A 26,278-nucleotide genomic window follows, 5' to 3' on the forward strand; every position below is an offset into this window, starting at 1 on the left:
ATGCAAGCCGAGGCCTGTTCTTCTGCTTATTAGTTCCTTTCCCATATAAAACATGTGTGCTATTCATACAATTTTGCATAAATAAAATCACTATGTTGCTGTTGCGCAACAGACCGAGTAAACAGAGTTTCTTATTCACAGGACTCTTTTGTCTCAGACTTTTATTTGTGGCCATTTAGATGTCAGCTACTTTTTTGTAAATGACAAATGAAAGAACTTTACACAGAATAAAAATTAGTATTTGTGTATCTTTTTCTGAATTTTATTTTGCTAAAAAGAATCTACACAGGCCCCCCTCCCCCAAAAAAGAAAGAAAAACAAGAAGAAAGAGAAAGAAAAACATGCAAAATAGTTTTGTGCACACCTCTAACACGTTATACTCTACCTCAAAAAACTTACCAAAAAGAAAGGAAAAAGACCCAAAGCAAGAATCCTTGGGTTGAGAAGTTCACATTACAAAGACTAGGTTGGTAACACAAACACTGCCAATACAAGTCATTCTACTCCAAAAGGAGAGTGTGTGTGAGTACATTAGATTATTGCCAACAATAAGAAGACAAGACAAACTGTACTCCTCCTGCGAGCCGGTAAAAACCGTTTGCTGTCACGGGAAAGCCTTGGTGTTAACCTGAACGCCACACAGCCTTAACCTTAACACTATGCAGGCTCATCGGTATACCATTCTTGAAACTAGCTCCTTTGCCAAACACCTTTAAATTGGTTTTTGGCGGTGTTGGGAAGTGAAGCTAGAGCATCCCGAGTACTAGGAAAATTCTAATTACACCTAGCCCCTAAAATTTTTTGGTTTTGAAAAATAAGAGTCCTTCAAAACTATACATGAACTATTAAATATTTTTAAAAACAACTATTTAATATAGAATGATAGTGATACTTTCCTTTGGGATATTTTACTTTTCTTCTTAAAGATCCTACAGAAAATGATAAATTACAGAGGAACAGTGTCTGTGCACATGTAAAAAAAATCTTTAAAAAGAGATTTGGAAAACATAACATTAGGAATTTTTATTTCCCTTCCTCAAGACTAGTTTCAGATTATTTAATAGATACTTTTTTGAGCCAGGCAGTAGTGGCGACCCTTTAATCCCAGCACTTGGAGGCAGAGGCAGAGGGATCTCTGTGAGTTTGGGGACAGCCTGGTCTACAAAAGCTAGTTCCAGGACAGCTAGAACTGTTATACAGAGAAACCCTGTCTCAAAAAAAAAAAAAAAAAAAAAAAAAAAACCCTAAGATACCTTTTTAAAAAAATCAGCTGCTTTAGAACCTTTCTGTTTGGTCAGCAAGCTCCTTGTCCTTTCCAAACATATCAGATTGTGCACAAGGTACTGTTCTGTATCTCTGAACAAATCTCCAGGCTGTCCCAGCAGAATTTACTCAGCCTGAAGCTTTGAGTCAAAAGAAAAGAAGGGCTGCTTGGTAGGAGCACAATTCTAACTGTCCTCCATGCTGCCCGAGGGGACTGGTGATTCCTGACATAGAAAAACCATGGGCTACCTTAGGCTCTGTCTGACTGAGTGACACCCTTCAGTAGGATGACAGTCTCCTGAAAGCCTTAGTCCTCAAAAGAAAGAAGAGTTTGAATGCATTCTCATAAAGCATTTCAAACGTGCAAAGAGAAAAATCCCAAACAGGAGTAAAGAGAGAGGGGCAGTGAGCCTGTCGAGTGCCGGAACACTGTGCTCCATTGAGAAACGCACATACACACAGCCTGCATCCAAGTCTTTTCCAGTGAACCTCCTTCCTAACAGCACTTCCTAGAAAGAAAAGTGATTGTACCGTCTCCAACCCAGAAAGGAGCCACTTTCTCTATTTCTACCTAGCTCTACGTATCTGTAAAGGACTCTGAAGGCCAGGTCTAGTTCAATACTATTTCCAAAATGCTGGCCCAAAAGGCAAGTGTATCTTTTCCCCTCCTTGCAGCAGTCAGCGCGATTATGCAATTGGTGTACTACATTTAAAGGAACGAGTGAAGAGCACGGTGCAGCCCTGAAGGTGGGCATCCTGCAGCCCAAGCTGAGGTTGGCAGAAAGCAAGCTACTCTTCCCGCACACAGCTGGGCATGAGTGCATGCTCTGCCACCCTGTGTTTGGCGCCGTCTCTCTTGTCTTTCCGCTGAGCCTGTTTGAGAGTAGGGCTGTGGAAGATGTATTTTACCCCCACCCACAACATGAGCAGTCATGGGTGGAGATGAAATACATGCACGGGACATTCATGCTTAGGACCCTCTTCAAGCCAAACCGAGACTAAACCCTACCCAGAGTCCTTTGCAAACCTTTTCTGACACACTGTAAAGCAAAACTGGAAAACCCACGTGTACTTCCCCATGACAATTCAGAAGGAGCAAAGCTTCCCAGGGACGTTAGATGTTTCAGACTGAAGCAGGATGATACAAAGAGAGTTCATCTTTTCTCGGTTGTCTTTGGCATGGGCCAAAGACCTTTCCAGAACCTCTTAATTATCCCCCTGGTGGCCCGACATCGCTTCAGGTTTCTGGACTTCCCTTACATGTTTCAGTTTGTTCTACATCTGAAGTCTGATGCGCAGAGGAAGCTCTGTGGTGCTGAAGCAAAGACTCTTCCTTTTTTGGTGAGGAAGGCCCAGTGGGTCTCAGCTAAGGAGCGCTCAGTGCTGGCTCTAAAAATAACCCCACAGCAAATACTGTTTGGCACATCTTGTGTTTGCCAAGGAGCCCTGCAGAACTCCGCAGCGTGTTTTGGATTCTCCGTAACTGCCCTGAGCTCTGTCCCTGCACTGATAACAGCGATGGCTGGGGAGGTGTATCATTTTTGAACATTGCTTTTTTTTTTGTTTTTCAGTTTTGATTCCTTGGAATCCTTTCCCAAAAGGCTGAAGTGCCGTTCCAGCTGTGGATTAATTACTACCTGGTTTTAGAATCTTCTTTTGGCTTCTTGTCTGAACTACGCAAATACACAATCTGTGTGTACAAGAAAAGACTAAAATTAGACTTCAAAAGGCTCAATCATTCCTCTCGTCACCCTTTCCCCCCAGAAGAAAGATCTTTGACTCCTTCATTGTCGGCAGCAGGAGCAGCCAGGGCCTGGCCCGCAGCAGCCACTCTGGGCCCCTACACGTTGACTGCATGCGCATGCTTCTTGCACAGTGGTTTGTCTTTCTTGGAGTAAAATGGCTGCCCCTCCAGATTCACATGGCAGACCTGGGAAGGAAGACAGAGCGGTGTGAGATGGGATCTTGCAGCAGAGAAGACGTGAGCAAAAGATTTCAGACTAGCATAACATGGCAGACATGCTCCTAGTCCCAGCACTTGGGAGGCTGATGCAGAAGGGTCCTGAGTTCAAGAACTAAATTGGGCTATCTAGGGAGATCCTATGGGGGAAAAGATCACCCTTTTTAGGGACTGGAGAGAGATGGCTCAGCGTTTATAGAGCACTAACTATTCTTCCAGAGGTCCTGAGTTCAATTCCCAGCATCCACATGGTGGCTCACAACCATCTATAATAGGATCTGACGCCCTCTTCTGGAGTGCAGGTGTACCTGCATAGCACTCATACATAAAATATAAATAAATAAAAATTTTTAAAAATCACCCTTTTAGAAAAATGCACTGTTGCACCTAACTAGGAGAACAAACAGCCTGTTCTTCCACCCTGCTACAAAGCCTTAATGACTGAATAGAGTATGTAGGTTGACCCATATAACATGAAGACTTCCAGGGGGCTGAATAAGTAGCCAGTTGCTTGACCATCATGCATGAAGCCCTGGCTTTGATCCCCAGAACCACATGAGCCAGGCTTGATGAGCTTGCCTAAAATCCTAATACTAGGGATGTTGTAGTAGAAGGGTCAAAAGTTCAAAGGCATTTTAGCTGCTCAAAACTCTGTCTATAAACATAAATAAATATCCAAGTAAGATAAAGACTTCTGAAAAGCATGAACTCAAATTCATTAAATCTAGTGGAATAGACACTATATGTGATAAAACAAACAAAAAAAAGTCTAATTCATGTTATGCTGTGGGGAGCCAATGAAGTCCTGAGTCAATGTATATTGCTGACATGAGCAGAGGCGAGTAAAGGGCTCCAATGGCTCAGACCAATAGGAACAGCAAAGACTTCTGATCAGGCTCAGGGAAATGACAAAGCATTCCCCTGGTCTGTCTGCAGATGTTGACTTTGGTGGTTTGAATGAAAATGGCCCTGTAGGCCCATAGGGAGTGACATCATTAGGAGGTGTGGCCTTGATGGAGTAGGTGTACCCTTGTTGGAGGAAGTGTGTGTGTGTGTGTGTGTGTGTGTGTGTGTGTGTGTGTGGCGGGGGTGGGGGATGGGGGTTGAGGTTTCAGAAGCTCAATCCAGGCCCAGTGGCTCCCTCTCTTTTCCTGGTGTCTGCTGATCCAGATGTAGAACTCTCAGCTACCTCTTCAGCATCGGCTCTGCCTGTGTGCTGCCATACTTCCCTCCCACGATGAGACAATTACAGACTAAACCTCTGAACTGCAGCCACTCCAATTAAATGTTTTCCTTTATAAGAATGGCTGTGGTCATGGTGTCTTTTCACAGCACTAGAAACACTAAGACGTGGACCATATGTAGGAAGTGTGGACAACAACTTCCTTCTCCTGGATGCTTACAGCCTGAGGCTGTTCCCCTATAGCTATTAGCTAAACCCGCCTCCTTGTTTATCTGTATGTGATAACCTGGCCTCCCTGTTTCAGATGTATAAAATAAACTCAGTGTTCAAGCTGCTGCTGGAGCCCCTCCATCAGAGAACATGACCCACCCAATCCTAGCTTTTCTGTACGAGAGAGAGAGGGAGAGAGAGAATGAGAGAGAGAGAGACAGAGACAGAGACAGAGAGACAGAGAGAGACAGAGAGAGAGAGAGCCACCATAACAATGGAAACAAAGACTAGAATTTTGTAACTAACCAGGGAATGAAAAGATGGCTAGCAATCAGGAGAGAGTGTGGCTGTCTGTTAGTACTTTGAGTTTTGATTTCTGTCCTGCTGAACTATGAGAGGATATATTTCCTTTTTTCTTTCTTTCTTTCTTTCTTTCTTTCTTTCTTTCTTTCTTTCTTTTTTGTTTTTTTTTTTGTTTGTTTGTTTTGAGACAGGGTTTCTCTGTGTAGCTTTGGAGCCTGTTCTGGCACTAGCTCTTGTAGACCAGGCTGGCCTAGAACTCATGGAGATCAGCCTGCTTCTGCCTCCTGAGTACTGAGATTAAAGGCGTGCACCACCACTGCCCAACTGAGAAGATATATTTCTGCAGTGTCTGGTATTGTACCCTAGGAAACTAATACACATTGAACACAATGTACCCCATAAATAGTGGAGGCAAAGGAGTAAAGTACAGAACTCAAAATATATGGCAGTAAACTTGATGACTAGGACTGTCTCCATCCTAAATTCGTAAAAAGATTATTCAGGCTTAAACAGCACAGATATTCATATATCTATCTTTTATCTATGTATCTATCTATCTATCATCTATCTATCTACCTATCTATCTTTCTATCTATAGACAGGACTTCCTATCCAAAGTTGGCCTTAGGTTCACTGTGTAACAAAGTTAACATTGAACTTCTGGTCCTCCTGCCTCCATCTCCTAAGTACTGAGATTATATGTGTATGCTACCATAGTTGGTTTATATGAAGCTTGAGACTGAACCCAGGGCTTCATGGATGTTAGGTAAACACTCTACCAACTGAACTATATCCCCAGCCCCTAAACAGCACAGTTATATCATACATACTCCAAATTCACCTTGAGAAACTCTGGTTCTTAAAATACCAATAGTTTATTCATTTTCCTAAATAAAGTTCAGTCAGTTAGACTGACAATATAGAGATTTATTAGGGATGAGCATTTCCTGTTTCCAACTCAAGTCTGAGTACAGGCAACACAGTTTCACAATCTCATCTCAGCTGAAAGGCCTCTAAAGGGAAGGCCAGTCTCTTAGACAGATGCCCTGCTGATTCAGCTCACTGCACACAGTTAATAGTTAATCTCAGGCTTATCTGCTGGCCACTGTCTATCAAGAACAGGACCACTTAGGAAAGGAAAGTGATACTCATCCTGCTTTCTAAAGGTCCGAACAAGAGAAACCTTATCTCAACCTTTCAGAGACGTAGTCAATAAGCTGAGGACTGGGGTTCATGGTAAAGCCTTCATACCACTTCATAGCCAAGGCAGCATATATCCTGGGGAAGCCACTGCTTCTCAGGCCATCGTTTGCTGCCCTTACCTATACTGGTAAGACAACAAACTGGTTGTCCAAATCCTAGGGTACTTTGCTGCTATTGCTCTGTAAATAATCCATGGTAATACAGACTTCTTAAACATTTATCTATTTATGTATTTTACATATAAGTGCTCTGTCTAATGTACACCTGCATGACAGAAGACATGAGATCCTGTTATAGATGTCAGATACCATGTGGTTGCTGGGACTTGAACTTAAGACCTCTGGAAGAGCAGCCAGTGCTCTCAACCACTGAGCCATTTCTCCAGTCTGTAATACAGCTTTCTTTACCCGTGACATATCAAGACCGGGCATTGGCAACCTTTAAGTACCATTATGGTACCAGAATGTCATAGCTGTATCTTTGTGTGTCAAGGGGTTGGCCAACCAGACTGTACTTTGTCCTTTCTACCCTCTGCAGGCTAGAAACGTACCGCACAGATGAAGCAGGTGTCATGCCAGGTGTGCCCCAGGGCTTCGATAAACTTGTCGCCAGCTTCCACAGGAAAGTCACATCCATGACACTTGGTGCTGAACAGATTGATGTAGTCTGCAACAAAAGTCAAAGTGAGGCAGGCCCAAAGAACAGTCAGCAGCATGGACCCCAGACCAGGACAGCCCCACATTAGCGAGCTGGGGGAGTGGGCTTTGACACTTCACATAGTACTCCTTATATGCTTGAGTTTATTTTCCACTCCTTTGGTAATTTGTACCAACGTTGCATTAGCTCACACTTGGATTTAATTACCACCTTGTGCCGGTCTTGTCTGGAATTGTCATGAACTTCCTTGGGAGTGATTGCTTCTTTTCTCTCTCTTGCTCCTCTGATAGCTCAAACAGGTCAATCCCCAAACAGAAATTAAAAAACAATATTCCTCATTGCCCAGTCACTGGGCTTATTTTGGAAGAATGAGGGTCTTTTTTTTCTTCCAGATTTTATTTTATTTTTAGTTTTGTGTGTATACAGGAGTCCAGGTGTCTACCGAGTTCAGAAAACATTGTTGGATTCTATTGAGCCAGAGTGACACACTGTTCAAGCAACCATGTGAGTGGTAGGAACAACATGGGCACTCTGAGCAGTAATGTACTTTTTTCTTTCCTCTCTTGTTTTTTGTTTTGTTTCTCTCTCTCTCTCTCTCTCTCTCTCTCTCTCTCTCTCTCTCTCTCTCTCTCTCTCTCTCTTTCTCTCTCCAGGGTTTCTCTGTGTAGCCCTGAAATTCACTCTGTAGTAGACCAGACTGGGCTCAAACTCAAAGATCCACCTGCCTCTGCCTCCCAAGTGCTGGGATTAAAGGCATGCGCCACCATAACCCAGCCAGTTTGTGCCCTTAATTGCTTAGCTCTCTCTCCAGGTACAGACTCCTTAAGGTTTATTTGTTTTGTTTAAAATTTATCTTTAATTGTTAATTATATATATATGTGTGTATGTAGGGAGTGTTATATTCACATGAGTGCAGGTACCCATGGAGTTAGTTCATGAGAAGGCGTTAGGTCCCCAAGAACTGGAGTTAGAGACAATTGTGAGCTGTCAGACATGGGTGCTGGAATGTGAACTTGGGTTCTCTGTGAGAACTCTATGTGTTCTTTTTTATTTTATTTTTCTACATGTGCTCTTAACCCTTGAGTCATCTCTGCAGCTCATCGTTAAGACTCCAGTAATTTTGGAATGGCATTTGCTTGACCACTCTTCTGTCATTGAGCATCCATGCTGACAACAGATTTCTACTACTATAAACACTATTTGATGTATTTCACAGGGCTATGTCCTCCTTCTCCTCCCCCAACAGGGGAGATAATACCACAAAATGCTATCCATAATGCTTCGAAGTTTACTGACTACTTTTACAAAGACAGTGCTGCGCTGTGAGCATGTCCGTGAACCCATGCGTTGGAAGCACACCTGTCGCTGGTGGTAGGAGGCGGAGCCTAACAGGAAGCATTTGGGTCACACGGCTTCTATTTATTGAATGAATTAATGTTATTATTGAGAGACTAGGTTCAGAAGGAGTGGGATTCTTATGAAGATGAGCGTGGCCTCCCATTGCCCAGTTTTTCCTCTCCTTTTTGCCCCTCCACCTTCCACATGGGATGACAGAAAAAGGCCCTTGACGATGGGCTTCCCAGCCTTCAGAAGCAGGAGTCAAATGCCTCTCTGTTTGCTGCAAATCCCCCTGCCTCAGACATTTGATTACACTAGACAAGATGGACAAAGACAGATGGCATTCCTTACAAGAACCTTAACATCAAGAATCATGCCTTACTTTTCTTTGTACTTCTGAACAAGACCTAGTCAGCGGTCAGTATTCAACAGAGCCATAAACCAGCACACCAATGAATTTACCGCATTAACAAGCCAATCAGCAAATGAATGAATGAATACGATCTTCACAATGTCTCTCAGAGACAGACTTTTTAAAAAATTTTTGGTCTTATTTTGTGGATGAAGAAATTGAGACTCAAAGAAATAATGACCAGAGTCTCACACTTGAGGCCTCATAAGGTCTTATGCTCCTTTCTCAGAGCATAGCAATTCTACCATACTACTGTAGACATTTTCTAGATTTTTCTAGAAGAGTTCAAATCCCTTTAAAAACTTCATTTTTCCCTGCATTCCCCAGCTCCCCAAATATATTTGTCTCTCCACAGCTCTACCATGGCTAGCCTCTTCCTGGGTTCTGTTCATCTCCTGGATGGTATGTCTATTCATTGTCTTCGACCACGCACTGAGAGGCAGTATGCCATCAGGGTTATAAACATGGAGTATGAAAAACGAAAAAGCTAGTTCAAAGTCCATTTCTATTAAGGAATTTGTTAAACCTGGGGCAGCTTCTTAGGACTGTAGCCTTCTCAACTATAAAACTATAGCACAAAACTCATGGGATTATCGCTATTGACCAGATTAAGAAATGTATGAAGTATTTGGCATAAACATTAACTGTTGGCTCTTATTTTAGAAGACTTCATAAATGATTAAAGGAGGAAGAGGACCTTTCGTCATCCGTATTTCTATCCACCATCCCCATGTCAGTATTATGGACCCTGTTAATGGCTTTGCTTAAAATTCCTTTTAATATTTATTTATTTTATGTATATTGATGTTTTGTTTGTATGTACATCTTTACACCAGGAGAGGGCATTGAATCCCATACACAGCTGTGAGCAGCCATATGGGTGCTGGGAATTGAACTCAGGACCTCTGGAAGAGCATCCAGTGCTCTTAATCACTGAGCCATCTCTCCAGCCCAAGATTTTTTTAAAAAATTATTGTTACTATTATTAGTGTGCATGATTTGTGCCATGGAGTACGTGTGCAAGTCAGAGGACAACTCTGTGAGGTTGGTTCTCTCCTACTTTATGTGGATTACAGGAATAAAATTCAGGCAGCCAAGGTTTCCTAGTAAGCACCTTTACCCACTAAGCCATTGTGCTGGCCCTTGCTTAAGATTTTTGAGCATAGAGATCTCACAGAAACTGATACAGACTACACAGTCAATATATGTTTTATGGTTAAAAGATGAACAGAAAAAAAAAAACAGTTCAACTAGCCTTATTAAATAGTAATTCCTTCCCTTGTTTTTTTTTTCACAAATTTTCTTTCTTTTCTTTTTTGTTTTGTTTGTTTGTTTTCTGTTTTTGTTTTTCGAGACAGGGTTTCTCTGTGTAGTAGTCCTGGCTGTCCTGGAACTAGCTCTTGTAGATCAGGCTGGCCTTGAACTCACAGAGATCCGCCTGCCTCTGCCTCCCTAGTGCTGGGACTAAAGGTGTACGCCACTACTGCCCGGTCACAAATTTGTTCTTCAAACAGTTTGAATCCACTTCTGGAAGTTTTAGTCTTGCTTACTGATTGATTTTTCTATTTCAAAGTTGATTTTGTGTGGCCTGAAGGCTTTAAAAATTGATAGTACAGATACGAGTAATACTATTTTTTAAAAATATTGGCATTTTCCTCATATATTCTACAAAATGAGGCTATCTCTAATAATTGGCCTCCTTGCTTTTCCTCATCCAATTTTCTGGTGCTGCTATCTCAGCCCTCAGGTCTGTGCTTCCCTTATCGGGCCCGGCCTTAAACTCTTCCAAGAAGGAGCAGCCTATGAAGGAAGGACGGAACTAAAAGGCCAGCTAGCCGGGATGCCTGTGACTCCAGAAGTCACCACAATTCCTCACATGTTGCAATAACATATTACACTGCGAGGTGCAGAGAGGAAGCCTGAAAAACACTGCAGGCAGGGAGGGAGGGAAAGGCACTTGGCATTCCACAACTCGGCCCCTCCCTGCTTCCGTCCCCACAGCAACTCCACAAGGCAGCTGTTACAGTCTCTCAGAGAAGTTGAGCAGCTTTCCTCAGGGTTGCAAAGCTGTCTCAGGGTGGAGTCAGGAACAGAAACTAGAACGAAGTCTAGAGCCAAGGCCCCTCTTCAGACTAGACCGGGGTTTCCAAGTAACATAGCCTGAAAGGTCTCTCAAGGTTTAGGGAAGCAATGTGGAATTCAGATATTAGAAACATAGAAGGGAGCAGAGACTGTTGTATAAAATACATTGTAACTCCGACTCCTTTTCCCCAAAAGCTGAAACCAAAGGAGCCGGGGAAAGAGTAAAATGTATAAATAGCTAATGTATAATAGCTTGATTCAGCCATTAAAAACAAAATCAGGACCTTGTGTAAGACCCTGAGTTTGATCCCCAGTGCCACACATGAAGCAAAATGCACAAGATCCCTTCTTCCCCTTGACATAGGCAGGACTTAGCTTCCTATGCCTGCCTGTCAACCCAGGTAGGAAATGGTACAGGGTCTTCCAGCATGGTGTCATGCTGCATCCTCTCTACACCATATCTCCCATGCCTACCTTTCTCACAGTATGGCTCTCCATCCTCCATGTGGAAGAGGCTATTTCCAAAAGGTTTCTTGCAGGCTGCGCAGACAAAGCAGGTAGTGTGCCATGTCTGCCTCAGAGCGCGCATCACTTCCTGGAGGGGAGAATCTGGGTTCAGGACAGAACATTTCCCAGGGCTGCTGTCCAAGTCGCCTAGGGAACGGGGCAACGGGGCTCAAAAAGCAGCTTGCCGGGAAGGCAGGGGAGGGTGGAGAAGGGAGGTCTGGCTAATTAGGGCCACTTTGCCAGAAGGGTACTGAGAGTCAGGGCCGCAGGCAGATAACAGGTCAGGCTGCGAAGCGCGAACCTGCTTTGAGGCAACCCGGCACCATTTGAAGCTGGTGGCACATGTGTATAGCATTGCTTGCCCAAGTCAATTAGTTCCCTGGTTCAGGAGTTAGTGGCAAACCGATTCCATTCTAGGATGGAAATGGAGTTGCTTTCTCTGTTATCAACAGATTGTTGAGAGTGTTTCTAGCCAGGACCGAAAATCTTAGGGGAAGGGAGGAAGCCAGTCCAGTTGAAGAAAAGACAAGGAAGGGCCCAAGGGAGGGGTGCTGCCAACTTACCCCCATGATCTTGGTGTTGCACTTGGCACAGAGCGGGGCAAAAAACTGCTCGTAGCACCGTTCACAGTAAACATTGTTCTGCTCCTCCACAAAGCACACATCTGCTAGGGAGTTCTTGCAGTAGGCACAATTGAACTCTTCCGGGTGCCAAGAGCGGCCCATGGCTACCAGAAAAGGGCCCCTGGCATGGCAGACAGCAGTATTTTAAAATGAGCCCCAGAAATTAGAGCCAGATATTTAAGAACCCCAACAATATTCATACATTTACCTAGTAATGCCTGCTTTAATGATTGTTCTAACGAAATACCATATAATTCCGAGAAAGTTCCATGTGGAAAGATGTCATGTCAGTAAGTAACACAATAAACAGAACCAGAAGATGGGACACGGGGGTGCACACCAGCACGTGGCCGGCAGAGTTCAAGGCCAGTCTGGTCTACATAGTAAGCTCCAGACTAGCCAGGACTACACAGAGAGACCCTGTTATAATGGAACACACAATCCAAAACCTAACAAAGAGAACCTGGAAGCAATTCAAATGTCTCCCACAGAGGACCGAGTAAACACACCACAGGGTTCAGGTCATCCAGGTTATTCTGAGAGCAATGGCAATGGTGGTTAACCTTTATTAAACTGCTGTGTGCTAGAGACTCTTCAAGAATGATCTTACTTTGTTAATATAACTAATCCTCATAGCAGTTCTATGAAGAAGGAACTATTATGATGCCAGATTATCAGTACAGAAAATTGAGGCGGGAAAATCCAGGAACTCGTTCAAGGTCACAGGAAGTGGCAGATGATAAACCTGAAGGCTCTGGTTCAGATTAGTATTCAGAACACTGGAACTAGCAGAAAATCTCAGGTTCTAACTTTTTCAGTTCTGTTTTTTCTAGTTCTTCTCTGTTCATTTTGCTATTGTTTTGGGGACAGGATCTCACTTTCTAGCCCTGGCTGGCCTAGAACTAGCTTTTAGAAGAGCCTGGCTTTGAACTTACAGAGATATGCCTGCTTATGCTTCCCTAGTGCTGGGGACTAAAGGTGTGTGCCACCACCATGCCTGGCCTCTGCTTGTTTTTCTAAAGGGTATGTTTTTCACATATGGAGGCATATACCACACATATACACAGACATACTGTATTTAACAAGCAAGGTCTGAGGCCCCTGACTTCTTCTTCTTCTTTTTTTTTTTTTAATAAAATTTTGTTTGTTTGTTTCGCTTTTCTAAGACAGGGTTTATCTGCGTATCTCTGACTATCCTGAAACTCACTCTGTAGACCAGGCTGGCCTCGAACTCATGACTTCTAAGGGAAATTACTTGCTTTAATTTCAGCGAAGTGTCTATCAGGGCCCTAAGAGGTATGGACCTGTCTGTGGAAAGATCCAGAAGCAACCCTATAGGAAAGCTGGGTCAAAACCGGCACTGTCATTTGACTTGCAATGTGCTCAATAAACCTGACAATAAGGCTGAAGATTCCCAGAACCCAGCCTTAGCCCAAGGGAGAGCTCCTGGCACCAGGCACCACGCTGAGAGCTTCACCCACTTACCTCATGGAATCTTCCCAATTCCCCAGGGATGTGGGTGCCACATAGGTATGGAAGCTAAAGCTCATAGAGGTGAGCCAGAGAGACCCGAGGCTTCCCCATGAGGCTGACCTTTCGCCTATATCTGCCATCCTGGCTGTCACCCCTCCCGTCTGTCCACCCCTGCCTGTACCTGATGACATTGTTGCAGTGCCCACAGAGGGGAGTCCGGCTGCTAGCTGGGAAGCGTTCAGCTCTCTGGAACAGGCCCCTGGCAAGAGGGGTCACCTGTGGACCTGTTGGGTTGTAGCCTGGAGCCCCCCGGGGCAGGGTCTGCTTGCTGACAGAAGTGGTGCTCTTTCCAGGAGCAAACTTCTGAGAGAAGCTGTCATCAGTCACCCAGGGTGGGCGGCTGGCAGACTCTGCAGGGCCCCCGCTGTAGGCTGCTGAGGGGGCAGGGCTATAGTTTGGGGCAGGGGAAGGGGTATAAGCTGGTGCAGGGGAAGGGGAATAGGTGGGAGCAGGTGAGGGGGTATAGGTGGGAGCAGGTGAGGGGGTATAGGTGGGTGCAGGTGAGGGGGTATAAGCAGGAGCAGGTGAGGGGGTATAGGGAGCGGAACTATAATTGGCTCCTGGGGACGGGCTGTAGGTAGATGCAGGCACTGCAAGCCAAAAACATACAAACAATATGTGTTAGGAATTCATTCTCCCTCCTCTGTCATCCCAGTCAGAGAACCATAAAAGACAAACTTAACATTGGGACAGTATAACTCCAATTTTTAAAGGAAGAGGTGTGTGTGTGTGTGTGTGTGTGTGTGTGTGTGTGTGTGTGTGTGTTGTGGAAGGCAACCAGAGACTCAAGTACACTAAGCAAATGCAGTGCAGTACCACTAAGTTACTTCTTAGTGAACCAGATTTTAATTCTCAGCAAGAGCCCAGATAACCAAGGGTGGCAGCAGAGCCCTGGGGAGCTTGCCCAGGCCCCAGAAGGGATGTAGCTATAAATATTGTGGCTGTTCAGGGTGTGGTTCTGCCAAGCCTTGGCTGCCCTGGTCCTATAAAAAATGGGGAGCACTGGGTGGTGATGGCGCATACCATTATCCCAGCACTAGAGAGGCAGAGACAGGTGGATCTCTGTGAGTTCGAGGCCAGTCTGGTCTATAAGAGCTAGTTCCAGGACAGCTAGGATTGTTACACAGAGAAACGCTGTCTCGAAAAACAAAAAACAAACAAACAAAAAAAGATGGGGAGCAAGACAGGGAGTGTCTGGATCAGGAAGTGGATAAGAGAGGGTGAACTCAGGATGCTTTCAGTGGTGCCCTGGATGGTGGTCTGACTCTCAGACATCCCAATCAGATTGCAATTTTTCTAGTCCTCAAGACAGAACAGATGCCCAAGAAGCTGTGTTCTCAGGTTCATGTTTCAAGTTTAGCTACTACTGCTGTCTTGAAAACAGTTTGAGTTGGTTTGTGCTGGGAGGAAATTCTGTCTTGATTTGATAGGTCCCTACCTATCTTAGTCGCTTGGTGAGCCCAGGCAGAGGTGTGAGCACCATGCAGCCCAGGGCTAGCTGCTCAGCTGGTCCTTGGCTGATCCCTGCTCTCCTACATCGCCTTGGTACAAACTGAGAGTGCACATGACACCCCAGAGGTTCCCATTAGGGACAAGAATGCACTGCACTCCCACTGAAACCTGTTTGCCTTCACTGGGGGTGGAGAAACTGAGTTCATCACACAGATAGAGCATTACAGTTGTTAACATTCTCTGCCAAGGGCTCTCACAACCTGAGATTTTTTCTGTAGAGATCCCCACTGCAGAGACAGCTGAAGAGATCTAGTTATGTCCTGACCATGTCCTGAGCCCATGGTCAGCCAGTTCTCTGACTATAGTAAAGATGGTTCTAGAAACCTCAACTCTACTTCATGTCTGTTAGGGGCAGAGCACCATCTTACCCAGCAGGGAATGTATATCATGGTAGCCTCCCTGCCCACATCCAAGCCAGGCCTGGGTGGGATGGATTGTATTGAAGCAGCCCTTTCTGGGTCATAGCTGGTCTCAGAACCATGGCCCTGTCTGGTCTCTTTTTTCCACCTGGTGCCCTGAGCCCTCTTGGGTGACTCCAACTCTGTGCCTATGGTTCCCCAATGACTGGCACTTCAGAACTGGGAAGTGCAGAGCCCCTGTGCTTCCGCTGGCTAGGACTGTGACTATGGTGACAGCCAGTGTATAAAGCCTTCCACGGCCCTGCCCTAGAGTGATACTGGCTCCCAAAGATAGATTCTCCATCTGGAATCTTCCTCCCACTTAGGATGTGGGCGAGGCACATAGCAGGTCGGTCAACTGAGTCATATTCTTCATTATTCCCTTTTACACTCGAGGGCATGAGAGCTCAGAGCAAGCAGCAGAACAAGACTGTAAACCTTCCTAAACTCCATGCTGCTTCTACAAAGAACACAAATCCAATTTCCACTGATGTACAACATTGTGGAGAAGTCACTTTTAACACCCAGAGGAGACCCCGTGCTCTGGAAGGAAGCAGAGCTGTCAAACACCCTAATTTGAGGCTTGGGACTCAGTGGTTAGCGCTTGCTTAGCGTTTTTGAGACTCTGGGTTCCATCCCAAGCACCCTGGTTTCACACTCTACTTCTAAGATTTTCTAGCTGCTATCCTTGGGTCAATAAAGTTGTTAACCTCTCTGGGCTGTTTCTTCCTCTGAAAATGGTATCGGAATTACTGTGAGAATTAGGAAAATAAGAAATGTGGTGCTTAATTTAGTGCCTGATACAGCTGTGTGTGTGTGTGTGCGTGTGCCTAATTGTGAATGAGAATGGTGGGGACAGTAGCATTTGGACTTCAGGTTGGAATATACTATCGGGCTCATCTCAAAGCCCCAGCAGGTATGCTGGAGGGCGGCAGTGGGGAGGGAGGTGTGATTCTCTGAAGTCACATTGCCAGGAATGAGTGGTGTCCTGCCTACTACCTCAGGCAGTGTGGTGGGAAGCTACAGGAATGCACTTCATAAAGTTGAAGTCCCAAACTCAAGGTGTTGTGACTTCAACAGTTTCACCTTGCTTCCTGGTGTCCTGAGGGTCTCCAAATGCTAGGAACAAAGGTCACTTTAGGGGTACTGTTGGAGTACTGGGAGGTAGCGATCCCACAAAACCCCAGAGCAGTGTCACCCTCTTTTGCACACTTTGCACATCTGTGTAAATTATATCTTCCTTTCTCTTTGCTTTTCATTTCATTTTTTTTCTACCCTTTTCCTTCTTCCTCATTTTAACCGCGTAAACCACATAAACCTCACATAAACCACAGTCCTCTGCTAAAAGTTACAAGCCGGTATTGGCACACGCCTTTAACCCCAGTGCTCAGGGAGGCAAGGGTAGGTGGATCTCTGTGAGTTCGAGGCCACTCTGGTCTACAAAGTGAGTTCCAGGGTTTCTCTGTGTAGCCCTAGGAGTCCTGGAATTCACTCTGTAGACCAGGCTGGCCTAGAACTCAGAGATCCACCTGCCTCTGCCTCTCAAGTGCTGGGATTAAAGGCGTGTACCATCATATCCAACCAAGCCTTTTGTATACTTTTTATATTTAGCCCAAGCTATCCTGGAACTTACTATGTATTCCAGGCTAGCCTCAAAAGTTCAATGATCCTTGTACCCTTGTGCCTCAACCTCATGAGTACTAGATTAGAAGCTTGTGCGCCTGTACACCTGGCTCTGTACACCTGGCAAAAGCCCCGTGAACTCCAAACTATGGCCTTATGTGGTCACCTAAAATGTTCTTATTGAGTATAAATATACTATTAAGTGTAAAAATTTGAAGACTTAGTAAAAGAATATAAACCATCTCAGTAATAATCATCTTATGTTGATTGTATGTTTAAAACTGTTTATTTGTGCCGGGTGGTGGTGGCGCACGCCTTTAATCCCAGCACTCGGGAGGCAGAGGCAGGCGGATTTCTGTGAGTTCGAGACCAGCCTGGTCTACAAGAGCTAGTTCCAGGACAGGCTCCAAAGCCACAGAGAAACCCTGTCTCGAAAAACCAAAAAAAACAAAAAAACAAAAAAACAAAAACAAAAACAAAAAAAGGCAAAAAAAAAACTGTTTATTTGTGGAATGTGTGCAGATACGTGCCTGTGTATGTAGCACTGTGTATGTAGTACCTGGGGAAGTCAATAGAGGATGCAGATCCTTTGGAACTGGAGTTACAGCTGGTTGTGGGTCCTATGGAAGAGCAGCTGGTGCTCTTGGTCACTGGTCCACCTCTTCAGTCCCTTATCTGTTTATCTTTTGAGCCAGATCTCGCTGTTACCTAGACTGAACTCCAGTGATCTTCCTGCCTCAATTTCCCAAAGGCCAGTGAATTATCCAGCTCTTAAACACTTTAACATACTGAGCTACAACTGGAAAGAGGTTCAGAGATTAGGAGCATCTGCTACTCTTGTAGAAGACTGGCGTTGGGTTCCCAGCACTCACTCAGGTTGGACAGCTCTTTAACTGCCTTAAATTCAAGCTTCCGGGGATTCCACGTCCTCTTCAGGCCTGTGTAGGCACCTGCACTCAAGCATATATACCTACACAGACACATACATACAATGAAAAAAGGGGAGAGGAGGCTCAAGGGATGGCTCTGGAGAAAGGCTCAGCAGTTAAGAGCACTGGTTGCTCTTCCGGAGGACCTGGTTTAAATTCATAGCACCCACATGGCAGCTCACAACTGTCTGCAACTCCAGTTCCAGGGGATCCAACACACTCACATGCAGGCAAAACACACACACACACACACACACACACACACCAGGTGTGATGGTGCACACCTTTAATCTCCGCACTAGGGAGGCAGAGGCAGGTGGATCATTGAGTTCTAGGCCAGCCTGGTCTACAGAGTACCAGAACAGTCAGGGCTACAAAAAAAAAAAAAAAAAAAACCAAACTGTCTCAAAAACTAACAAAAAAATTCCCTGAAAATTGTATGTGCTGAGCTAAATAAAACGTATTTAAATCAATTTCACTCGCCTTCTTTTACTTTTTAAAAACGTAAAAATGTGTTCCTCTTGGATGACTGCCTTCTTTGAAACAGTGGCTGCCAAGCATTGTTGGCTTCCACACTGATGTACAGAATTTTGTGTAATAGAAGGCAGAATACTTGCGAGTCAAATTTACAGACAACTCGGAGAGCTTAAGTGGCCCGTCAAGGTCAGCTAGCTAGCTTGCAAGCTTCCTAGCAGAAACGCACGCCAATCGGCCCCAGAGCTCTCTAAACCACTCCGAATGCAGAAGCAGGCTTTGGCGCAAACAGGCTTCAACACGCCCCTTCCAAATAAACCGGGCCTTCGCCCACCTTACTGCCTCCCCTCCAACCACTCCCTCTGCAGGGCAGACATTCTCTTCCTCCCATCCCAGGCCTTCCAACTCCCTGAACCTCCTTCGTTTTCCAAACCCCAACACAGGCCTCCGAGAGGGAGGCTGGAATCGGACCCAGTTTAGCTTTCTCCTTCCCTCTGGGACTAGGTGGCCAGAGGAGGACTTTGCACTTGGAGCCCTGTGTCTGACAGATCCTTGGGGGTGGGGTGGGGGGGTACAGGGAGCTCGGTCCCCTGTCCCCCCCAGTTCTTGGCTGCCTCACCCCTCCACCTCTCGAATGCCAGAAGAGACCCGATACCTCATCTCGGAGCCCCCGGGCTGTTGCTATTTCTACGTGAAGGAATTAAGCCGGTTCAAATTAGAAGGTGATATTTCATCTCTAATTGGCACGTTCAAAAGGCTCCTATCGCACTCGGCGGCCCCGGGACTGTGTAATTAAACAAGGTGATCTGAGTCACTCCGGCCCGCGCTAGGTCCTCACAGCGAGCACCCGGGTCGCCGCCCGGCCCGCGGGACAACGTGGTCATCCCCGGGCCCACAGTGTCCTCCGCCCACTGGTCAAGCAGGCCCGGGCCTCAGGTGTTCTGGGCAGCGGACGCCCAACCCCGGCGCCAGAGATAAGATCCCAATGAAACGCCACCCTGCCTCCGCCAGCCGGAAGCTGCGGCCGGGGATTGGCCCCAGAGGGCCGCTAGTGCTCGGCGGTGCCCTGGTCTCCCAAGCCCAGCAAGCGGAGAGGGGCACGGATCCGCACTGTCCCCTGGCCCTGGCAGACTGTCAGTCACCCCTGGAGCCCGTTGGCATCCCGGCCTCCCGGAGAAGGAAGGGTGGAGGCAGGCCTCTCCTCTGCTCCAGGCAGGAATGAGTTAACGTCTGCACCGCCTGGGAACCACGCAGAGGCCCGGGCTCCTGCGCGTCTGGCCCGCCTAGGCCGGAGCCGGAGAAGCAGCTGGAAAGCCGGGCCGCCCCCTGGCGGGCCTGCGGAGGACAGGCCAGGGAAGGTGCCGGAAGTGCCTGGCGGTGCTGCCAGGAATGGTCTTCCTTGTGCAGGCACAAGGCCTCACGTGCACCTAACCCTACTCTATCCTCCTTCTGCAAGCTTCTTCTTGCTTTTCCAGTCTGCACGGGGGTGGTTTTTCTGTCTCCTATATAGAAGATTTGTACTGATCCCCTTCCAAAATGCCTCCTTGGTCGGTGGAGTTTTGACCTCAGAACTTTCTTTCTTTGGACCAGAAATGGCCGAGATGGCATCGAGCTAGAGACATCGGTTCGTCTGCAGAGACCTCTTCTCCCCTCTCCCCCATCCTACTCAAATGAGAAAGTTCAGGTCTCAGAGGTGAGGTAGGCAGGATGGGTGTTCCTCCCAAGCTAAAATGCGTCCTGTCTATACTCAATTCTCTTTGTAATGAAGGGGACTGATTCTTTCACCTCTGCCCCCGCTCAGCAAGTGTGTCCTTCCCCAAGCAAGGCCCCCAGGGGAAAACTTTCTGGGGTCTCACGCTCAAACAGGGTACACTTTGGAGGCTAGACTTTGTCTGTGCTGTTCTTTACCCCAACGCGACTTGGCCAGCTCATACTTGTACAGCACAAGTCCCCTTTCCTTCTTCACTGAAACGACCCATCTCTTTCCTAAACATGTCTGCTTTTACCATGAGGTATGTGGAAAAGGGTGTGTGTGGGATGAGCGCACAGGGCCAAGGGAAGGGATATTTGGGGAATGACACCTTTCGTTCAATTTTGCTGTGGACTGAAAAGTGTTCTTTTTTTTAAAAATCTATTAAAAACTGGGTGTGGTGGCCCGTGTTTATAATCCTAGTACTTGGGAGGTTCAGGCAGGGGGATGGACAGCCAGCCTAAGCTACATGAGCCACCCTGCCAACAAACAAACACACAAAACATCTGTTAAAATTTTTATGTGTGCTGGGCGGTGGTGGCTCATGCCTTTAAACCCAGTACTTGGGAGGCAGAGGCAGGTGGATATCTGAGTTTGAGGCCAGCCTGGTCTACAGAGCTAGTTCCAGGATAGCCAGGGCTACATCAAGAGACCCTGTTTCAAAAGCAAAACAAATTATATGTGTATAATGATTTTGAAGAGAGAAAAATATTTGTCTCATAACAGCAAATACAAAATCGTCATTGCTTTCTATGATTCAAGATGACAATAACTATATGTTGAAGGATACTGTATTACTTTTTTGCAGGAGTTAAAAACAGGGTTTCTCTGTGTAACCCTAGCTGGCCTGGAACTCACTTTGCAGACCAGGCTGGCCTTGAACTCACAGAGGTTCACCTCCCTCTGCTTCCTGAGTGCTGAGGTTAAAGGCATGCACCACCACCGACCAGCTATGAAGGTAGAATGTTTAAGTGGAAGGTATGTACCCACCTAACATTCTATTTTGTTAACCCATGGAATGGACATCAAGTGATCGTTATAAAAATATTTAAGGCTCATTCCTGTGTGTTCATAGCTGCCAGAATACAGAAGGCAAGCTCATGGCCTCTCTCTGTGACTGTATGATATGTTCCTCACCAGCCTGCTTGCCTGTGTGTGTGTGTGAGCATGCGTGCATGTGCATGTGTGCAGCGTGTGTGTGCGCATGCGTGTGTGCACGTGTCTGTGCGTGAGTATGTGCGCGCATGCGTGTGTGTGTGTGTGTGTGTGTGTGTGTGTGTGTGTGTGCGTGCATGCATGTGTGTGATGTGAGGGATTGAACCCAGGGGCCTCACACATGCTAGATACACACTCTATCACCAAGTTGGCACCTCCATTCCCTGTTTATTGTTCTACGCCTTTGTTGTTTCTCTCCACATGGCAAGCTCAAGTCAGGCGTATACAAAAGAGAAAATCCGCCACAGCCCTGCCCTCCTAAAGTCCAGGTTCAGAACCCAAGAGGAAGAAAGGTGGTGACTAGGTTCAGGGCTTGGATGTCAAGGACCTTCCTCTAGTCTGAAAACAACACCTTCTAGAGCACCCTTGGCTTCTTAGAGCAATGGCTGATAGGAAAGTGGGCCGTGTGCCAGCCTGAGAACTATCTTGGTCTCTGAAGAAGAAGGCTGGCTCTGCCTAGGACATTAGGAAACATAGGCTACCTCTCAGTTCTGTAGGAACACGCTAGGCACTGACTGGAAAGAGCCACAGAGGCAGGACTGTAACTGACGAGGTCTGCCTTGGTTCTACTATGACTCTACTGCTATGTCACGTGTGCCCCAGCTATCCTGTGTCACCTGAGGAAAACACAGAGTAGACTGGTTGGGCAGCTTGTTCAAAGGACAGTGACACCAGTAAGCCAGCCCAAAGCCTGGGGCATTTTTGTTACAGTTTCTTGTCCAGTTTGAGGTCAACCCAGATTCTTAAAGAAACAACTTTTTATTAGTGCTACCCTGCTCTCCTGCCCCCAGCCCTTTTCTCTCTCAACTTAGTCTGGAAACATCCAGTCACAACCTTCCCTTTCCAAAGAGCTAGAGGGCTCCAACCCTGCCTGGTGTGACCCACCTGTCTTCCAAGGTCAAACCACCCTCCCTAGGATTCTACCCCCACAACCAGGGGAGGGGGGAGAGAACTAAGCACCCTGTGCTTCTGTGTCTTGGCCTGGAGCAGATGACCCTTTGAGCCCCGCCCCCACTCCCCTCTGGCTCTCACCTGGCTGGTAGACAGAAGGCCTAATGCTGGCGGTGGTTACAACCCGGGGCTTGGGTGCAGGGGCAGCTGGACCCTCGCTGTAGCTGGTGTGGGCAGAGGGTGCTGGAGAAGTGGCGGTTGCAGAGTTGTACGCAGAGGCCTGTGGCCTGGAACCAAGACAGAAGAGTTATAACAGGAACAGCCCATCCGTCTCTGGTACCTAAAGCCATGCCAGGTTTGCTATCTGATCTCTAGGCAGGACTATGACGGAAACACCCATGGGATTGTTTCCAGAGTCTATGAAGAAACCAAAGGGTCTTAGAGGGGTGGAAGCTAGTCTCTATGGCTAGTGCTGCCACCTTGGGAAAGAGGAAGGGGAGGTACCAGCTAGACCCACGGGGAGCGCTTTCTCCACAAAGGGAACTGCAGCAGTAGGACTTTGGACCAAGGCAGAGGGTGGAGAGAGGGAGCTGGAGATGGTCACAGCTACTTCCCTTTCTGGGACACCCTGGTCACCTGGTCTCCTTATTTCTTTATGTTGCTGCTGGTGGAAGCAATTAGTCTCATGGTTTTTTTGAGCAAAATGTTGTGACAGTGTTCACGGGAAGATGTGAGGAGGCCCAGGCAGCGCCCCAGCAAAACCACACTCTACTTCTTAGACAGCTCTCACCGCTTCCTCCTATTGGCTCAGCTTCCTCCTATTGGCTCAGCCTTTCCCACGTGTGGCTCAGCAAGGAGATAGTACAAAAGTGTCCCAGTTCTTTGCCCTCAGGAAATGCTGAATTTGGCCTCTCTCTTCAGGGAGCTGAAGGGTCCAGGAAGTTCCAGAGTCCGGCAGCTTATTTAATCTTGCCTGATGCAGTGTTTCCCAATCTCACTTGTGTGTGAAACCCTTTTCTTCATTTCGAACTATCGAGTATCTTTCTCTCCTTACATGCTCTATATCCTAAAGGGGACACTTGACCATACTCAGCAAATGGATCATTGGTGGGGTGCTGGAGAAATGAACCCCTAGAAATATACCCCCAGCCTTTGGCATCCTGCACATCTTCCATCTCTTCCCTATCGGCCCACTGGACCTGCTGGGCCACGTTATAGGATAAAGGATTGCCTCTTGCCTGGGTCTCTGCTAGGGATGGCCTTGGCATAGCAAGCTGTCATCAATAACCTGAATGCATCCAGGAAAGTCTGCATACTGTCCCAGACAAGGTAAAGTAACCTTCAGAGTCAGCATCCAAGACCTGGGCTATGCATTCTTTCCTTTCCTTCCCTTCCCTTCCCATCCTGCTGTGGCTAGATCCCTGTAATAATGGCAGAGGAGTAAGCACATTGGTGGAGAAAAAGACAGTATGCAAAGGGGGCCCAGCTTCTGTGTGACTGGGTGAGGCTACAGGTCAGTGGGTCAGAGCCAGACTTTCCTACTACTGGGGGAATACTTTGCCAGCATCCTGTACTGGCACGGGGAAAGGAAGCTGAAGACATCTGGAGAAGGTGTACATCCAATGAGCGACTCTAGCACCAGCTCCTTTGGAGCCCACGTACAAGGAAGGGAGACATCTGTGTTTAAGAGTGTGCCCTCTGACCCCTCCTAGTGGAGCCCAATGCCCTGTGGAATACTGCTCTGCTCTCTTGGTAAGGTAATGAAAAGAAAGAATTCACCCTCATGGGGTGTCCCGAGACCATCAGCAGTGTGTGGACAGGCCCAGGCATGGAAGCCTGGAGCGTGGAGTTGGAGTTTGCCCTTCTGTGAGAGGCAGGGTTCATAGGCTTCAGCACCCAGCACCTCTCTTTTCCTATGAAAGCTGGAAGCCTTCCCCACTCTCCACAACAGGAACATCTCTCCCCTTTCGTCAGAGTTCTTGTTCCATGAAGGAGGTAAGACCTTAGTGAGAGTCTGCAGAGTGGGAGGGGAAGCAGTTTGCTTAAGCCTGTCCTAGGAAAATGGTACGGACCACTCTGGCAGCCAGGACCAGGCTCACCGCAGTGATTGAATTGGGCTGGAGAAGCTGTTTCAAACTGCACCATGACCCTATACACCCTGACCCGAAGGGGCGTGTTTCCCTTGGGAACTGGGAAATCTGGGTCCTGGCTGAAAACAACTGAGCGATTCCTGGAAGCCTGGAAAGACAACTGGGCCAACCAACCCGGCTGCTGTACCAGCTGGCCACGCTGGACTGACACACCCAGCCTCCCTCCCCCCCCCCCCCCCCCGCATGCCACCTTCCTTTGGCCTCTGTTTTGGTATTTTATAAACAAATCTCCCCAGTAACGACCTTAATATTCATGTACACCTTTAGACCCTAGCTGGTGAGGAAACGGGTTCAGAGCTTAACTTACTTTCTAGGGTTTCAAATGGTAAAGCTCTGCACGGAGGGGAAGATTTAAACCCCATTGCTATAGGGAACTCCGACGTTAGAATGTTTCCACATCAAGAGAAGAGAGGATAAGGAAGCGGGCAAATTAGTGGCTGAGCTGTCCCACCTAACTATGTCAACGTTCCCACCTCCGAGGAGCCCTCCTTGATTTCTTCCAGCGGTGGATGACCTTCCTGACCTTCCTTTTCTGAGTTCTAAGAACAAAAACTGTGCACAGTGTTCCTTTCCTATGTGTTATCGTGTTCACATGTATATGTACATAAATGTGTGTGTGTGTGACTTTTACCTGTCACTAGGAATGTTCCCAGGAGGGGGAACATAATCCCTCTCATAATCATGGCTGATATACCCCAAGAAATGCATCCTGACTTCACCTTCACACTCTGCACCAAACAGTATCAGCCTTGCCTTCTTGGGAGAACATCAGGGACCTAACTATTTGAACTTAGCTGCCCACAAAGAGACTTAGGGTATGTTCTTTCTTGCCTCCTTTTCCCAACGTTGGGTCTGGCATCTGTGAACCAGTTACCTGGGACTCTCCACAGGGCTCGAGGCAGGACCTGCAGCAGAGGCAGCGGCAGCGTGGGCAGCAGCAGTTGTGGCCAGGGTTGGCGAGGCCGCAATGGGAGAGGCAGCAGCGGGCGGCTGGGCAGAAGCAGGCAGTAGCGGGGTAGTGGCCTGGCTGGTGCACACTGGAGCATGCTCAATAGGGGTGCTGATGAGGTGGGATCAAAAAGACAACAGGTCACATGGGCCTCAGGTCTGTTGAGGTCCTCTACGTAGGGTAGGGTGGGAGGGGGACGATGGAAAGTGCCCTCTGTTCTGTATACGGAGCAGGATCCAGGCATGTGTGAGGGCACGTCCTTCAGGTGCCCAGAAAAAGCTCCTCTTGAATCCCAGGAGGGCATGATCAGACCACAGGGAGGGGCCTGGCAACATAATCTTGGAGGGATGTTTACCCCTCGGTTTCCGCTACTTCCTGATTTTTCTTTCTCAGCAAACTACAAGGCAGTGGAAAGCACATGAGTTATCAGCCAGGTTCCCCTGCTATTCAGTGTACCTTTGCCTTTTCCTTACTGCTTGTACATTCAGTTGGGGGCATAAATTACATCTGGGGAAGGATGCTATAGCTCCCTCCCTCCCAAAGAGGATAATTGAGAGTGAAAGTCATAGGCTGTGGAGCCACAAGAACATTGTTTTTAGCCCAGGGCACTGACAGTACATCTGACTGAAGATGGACAGAAGTTATCATGGAAAGCAGACCAGAAGGGGGTAATGTGGTCAAGAACAGTTGAGGGATAGAGAAATGTGGCCCCTTTTCATGACATATTCTGAGGAGGAGAGGCAGGACCTATGGGGAGGCCATTGGTCGACCCTACTGAGCTCATAGACCCTTATGTCACCAGGAAGCCTGGGTCTGCTGCATGTTCAAGAGTGACATGAACATATAGAGCTGAAGGCTCTTTTTCCTGGAAGTAGAGAAGCAGCCACTCTGCCTGGGTGGCGCAGTGTGATCAGGAAGGATGGCCATACTCAGCACCTGGCTGAGCCAGGACAGGTAGACCAGATGCCCACGCCTCCACCTGAATACTCAGGTATTTACTGTAAGCCAGACTGTCCCTAGAACTCCTGTAGGAAGATAGATCAGAGTTCGGATCGACAGGATTAGATCTGCTCCCTGAGAATGGGATAGAAAATAAAATTTCATTCATTGGTC

General features: G+C 47.1%; 1 protein-coding gene across 5 annotated transcripts in view; it reads right to left on the bottom strand.

The window, feature by feature from the left end:
- Nucleotides 1-1,230: 1,230 nt before the first annotated feature.
- Ldb3 (LIM domain binding 3) overlaps nucleotides 1,231-26,278 on the bottom strand; it is a 57,065-nt gene continuing 32,017 nt past the window's right edge. For 3 of the 5 annotated variants that reach the window (XM_038349568.1, XM_038349570.1, XM_038349565.1), the window contains 7 exons: nucleotides 25,091-25,276; nucleotides 22,208-22,353; nucleotides 13,396-13,864; nucleotides 11,682-11,862; nucleotides 11,086-11,206; nucleotides 6,673-6,788; nucleotides 1,231-3,193 (listed from right to left, as the gene is read on the bottom strand). In XM_038349568.1, the coding sequence (XP_038205496.1) occupies nucleotides 3,104-3,193; nucleotides 6,673-6,788; nucleotides 11,086-11,206; nucleotides 11,682-11,862; nucleotides 13,396-13,864; nucleotides 22,208-22,353; nucleotides 25,091-25,276 (1,309 nt within the window). In that variant the 3' untranslated portion in view covers nucleotides 1,231-3,103. The remainder of the gene's footprint in view (nucleotides 3,194-6,672; nucleotides 6,789-11,085; nucleotides 11,207-11,681; nucleotides 11,863-13,395; nucleotides 13,865-22,207; nucleotides 22,354-25,090; nucleotides 25,277-26,278) is intronic. The other 2 variants (XM_038349567.1, XM_038349566.1) reach the window with 1 other exon arrangement.

This window comes from Arvicola amphibius, chromosome 12 (assembly GCF_903992535.2).
Source record: "Arvicola amphibius chromosome 12, mArvAmp1.2, whole genome shotgun sequence".
In the NCBI taxonomy this organism is placed as follows: Eukaryota; Metazoa; Chordata; class Mammalia; order Rodentia; family Cricetidae; genus Arvicola; species Arvicola amphibius.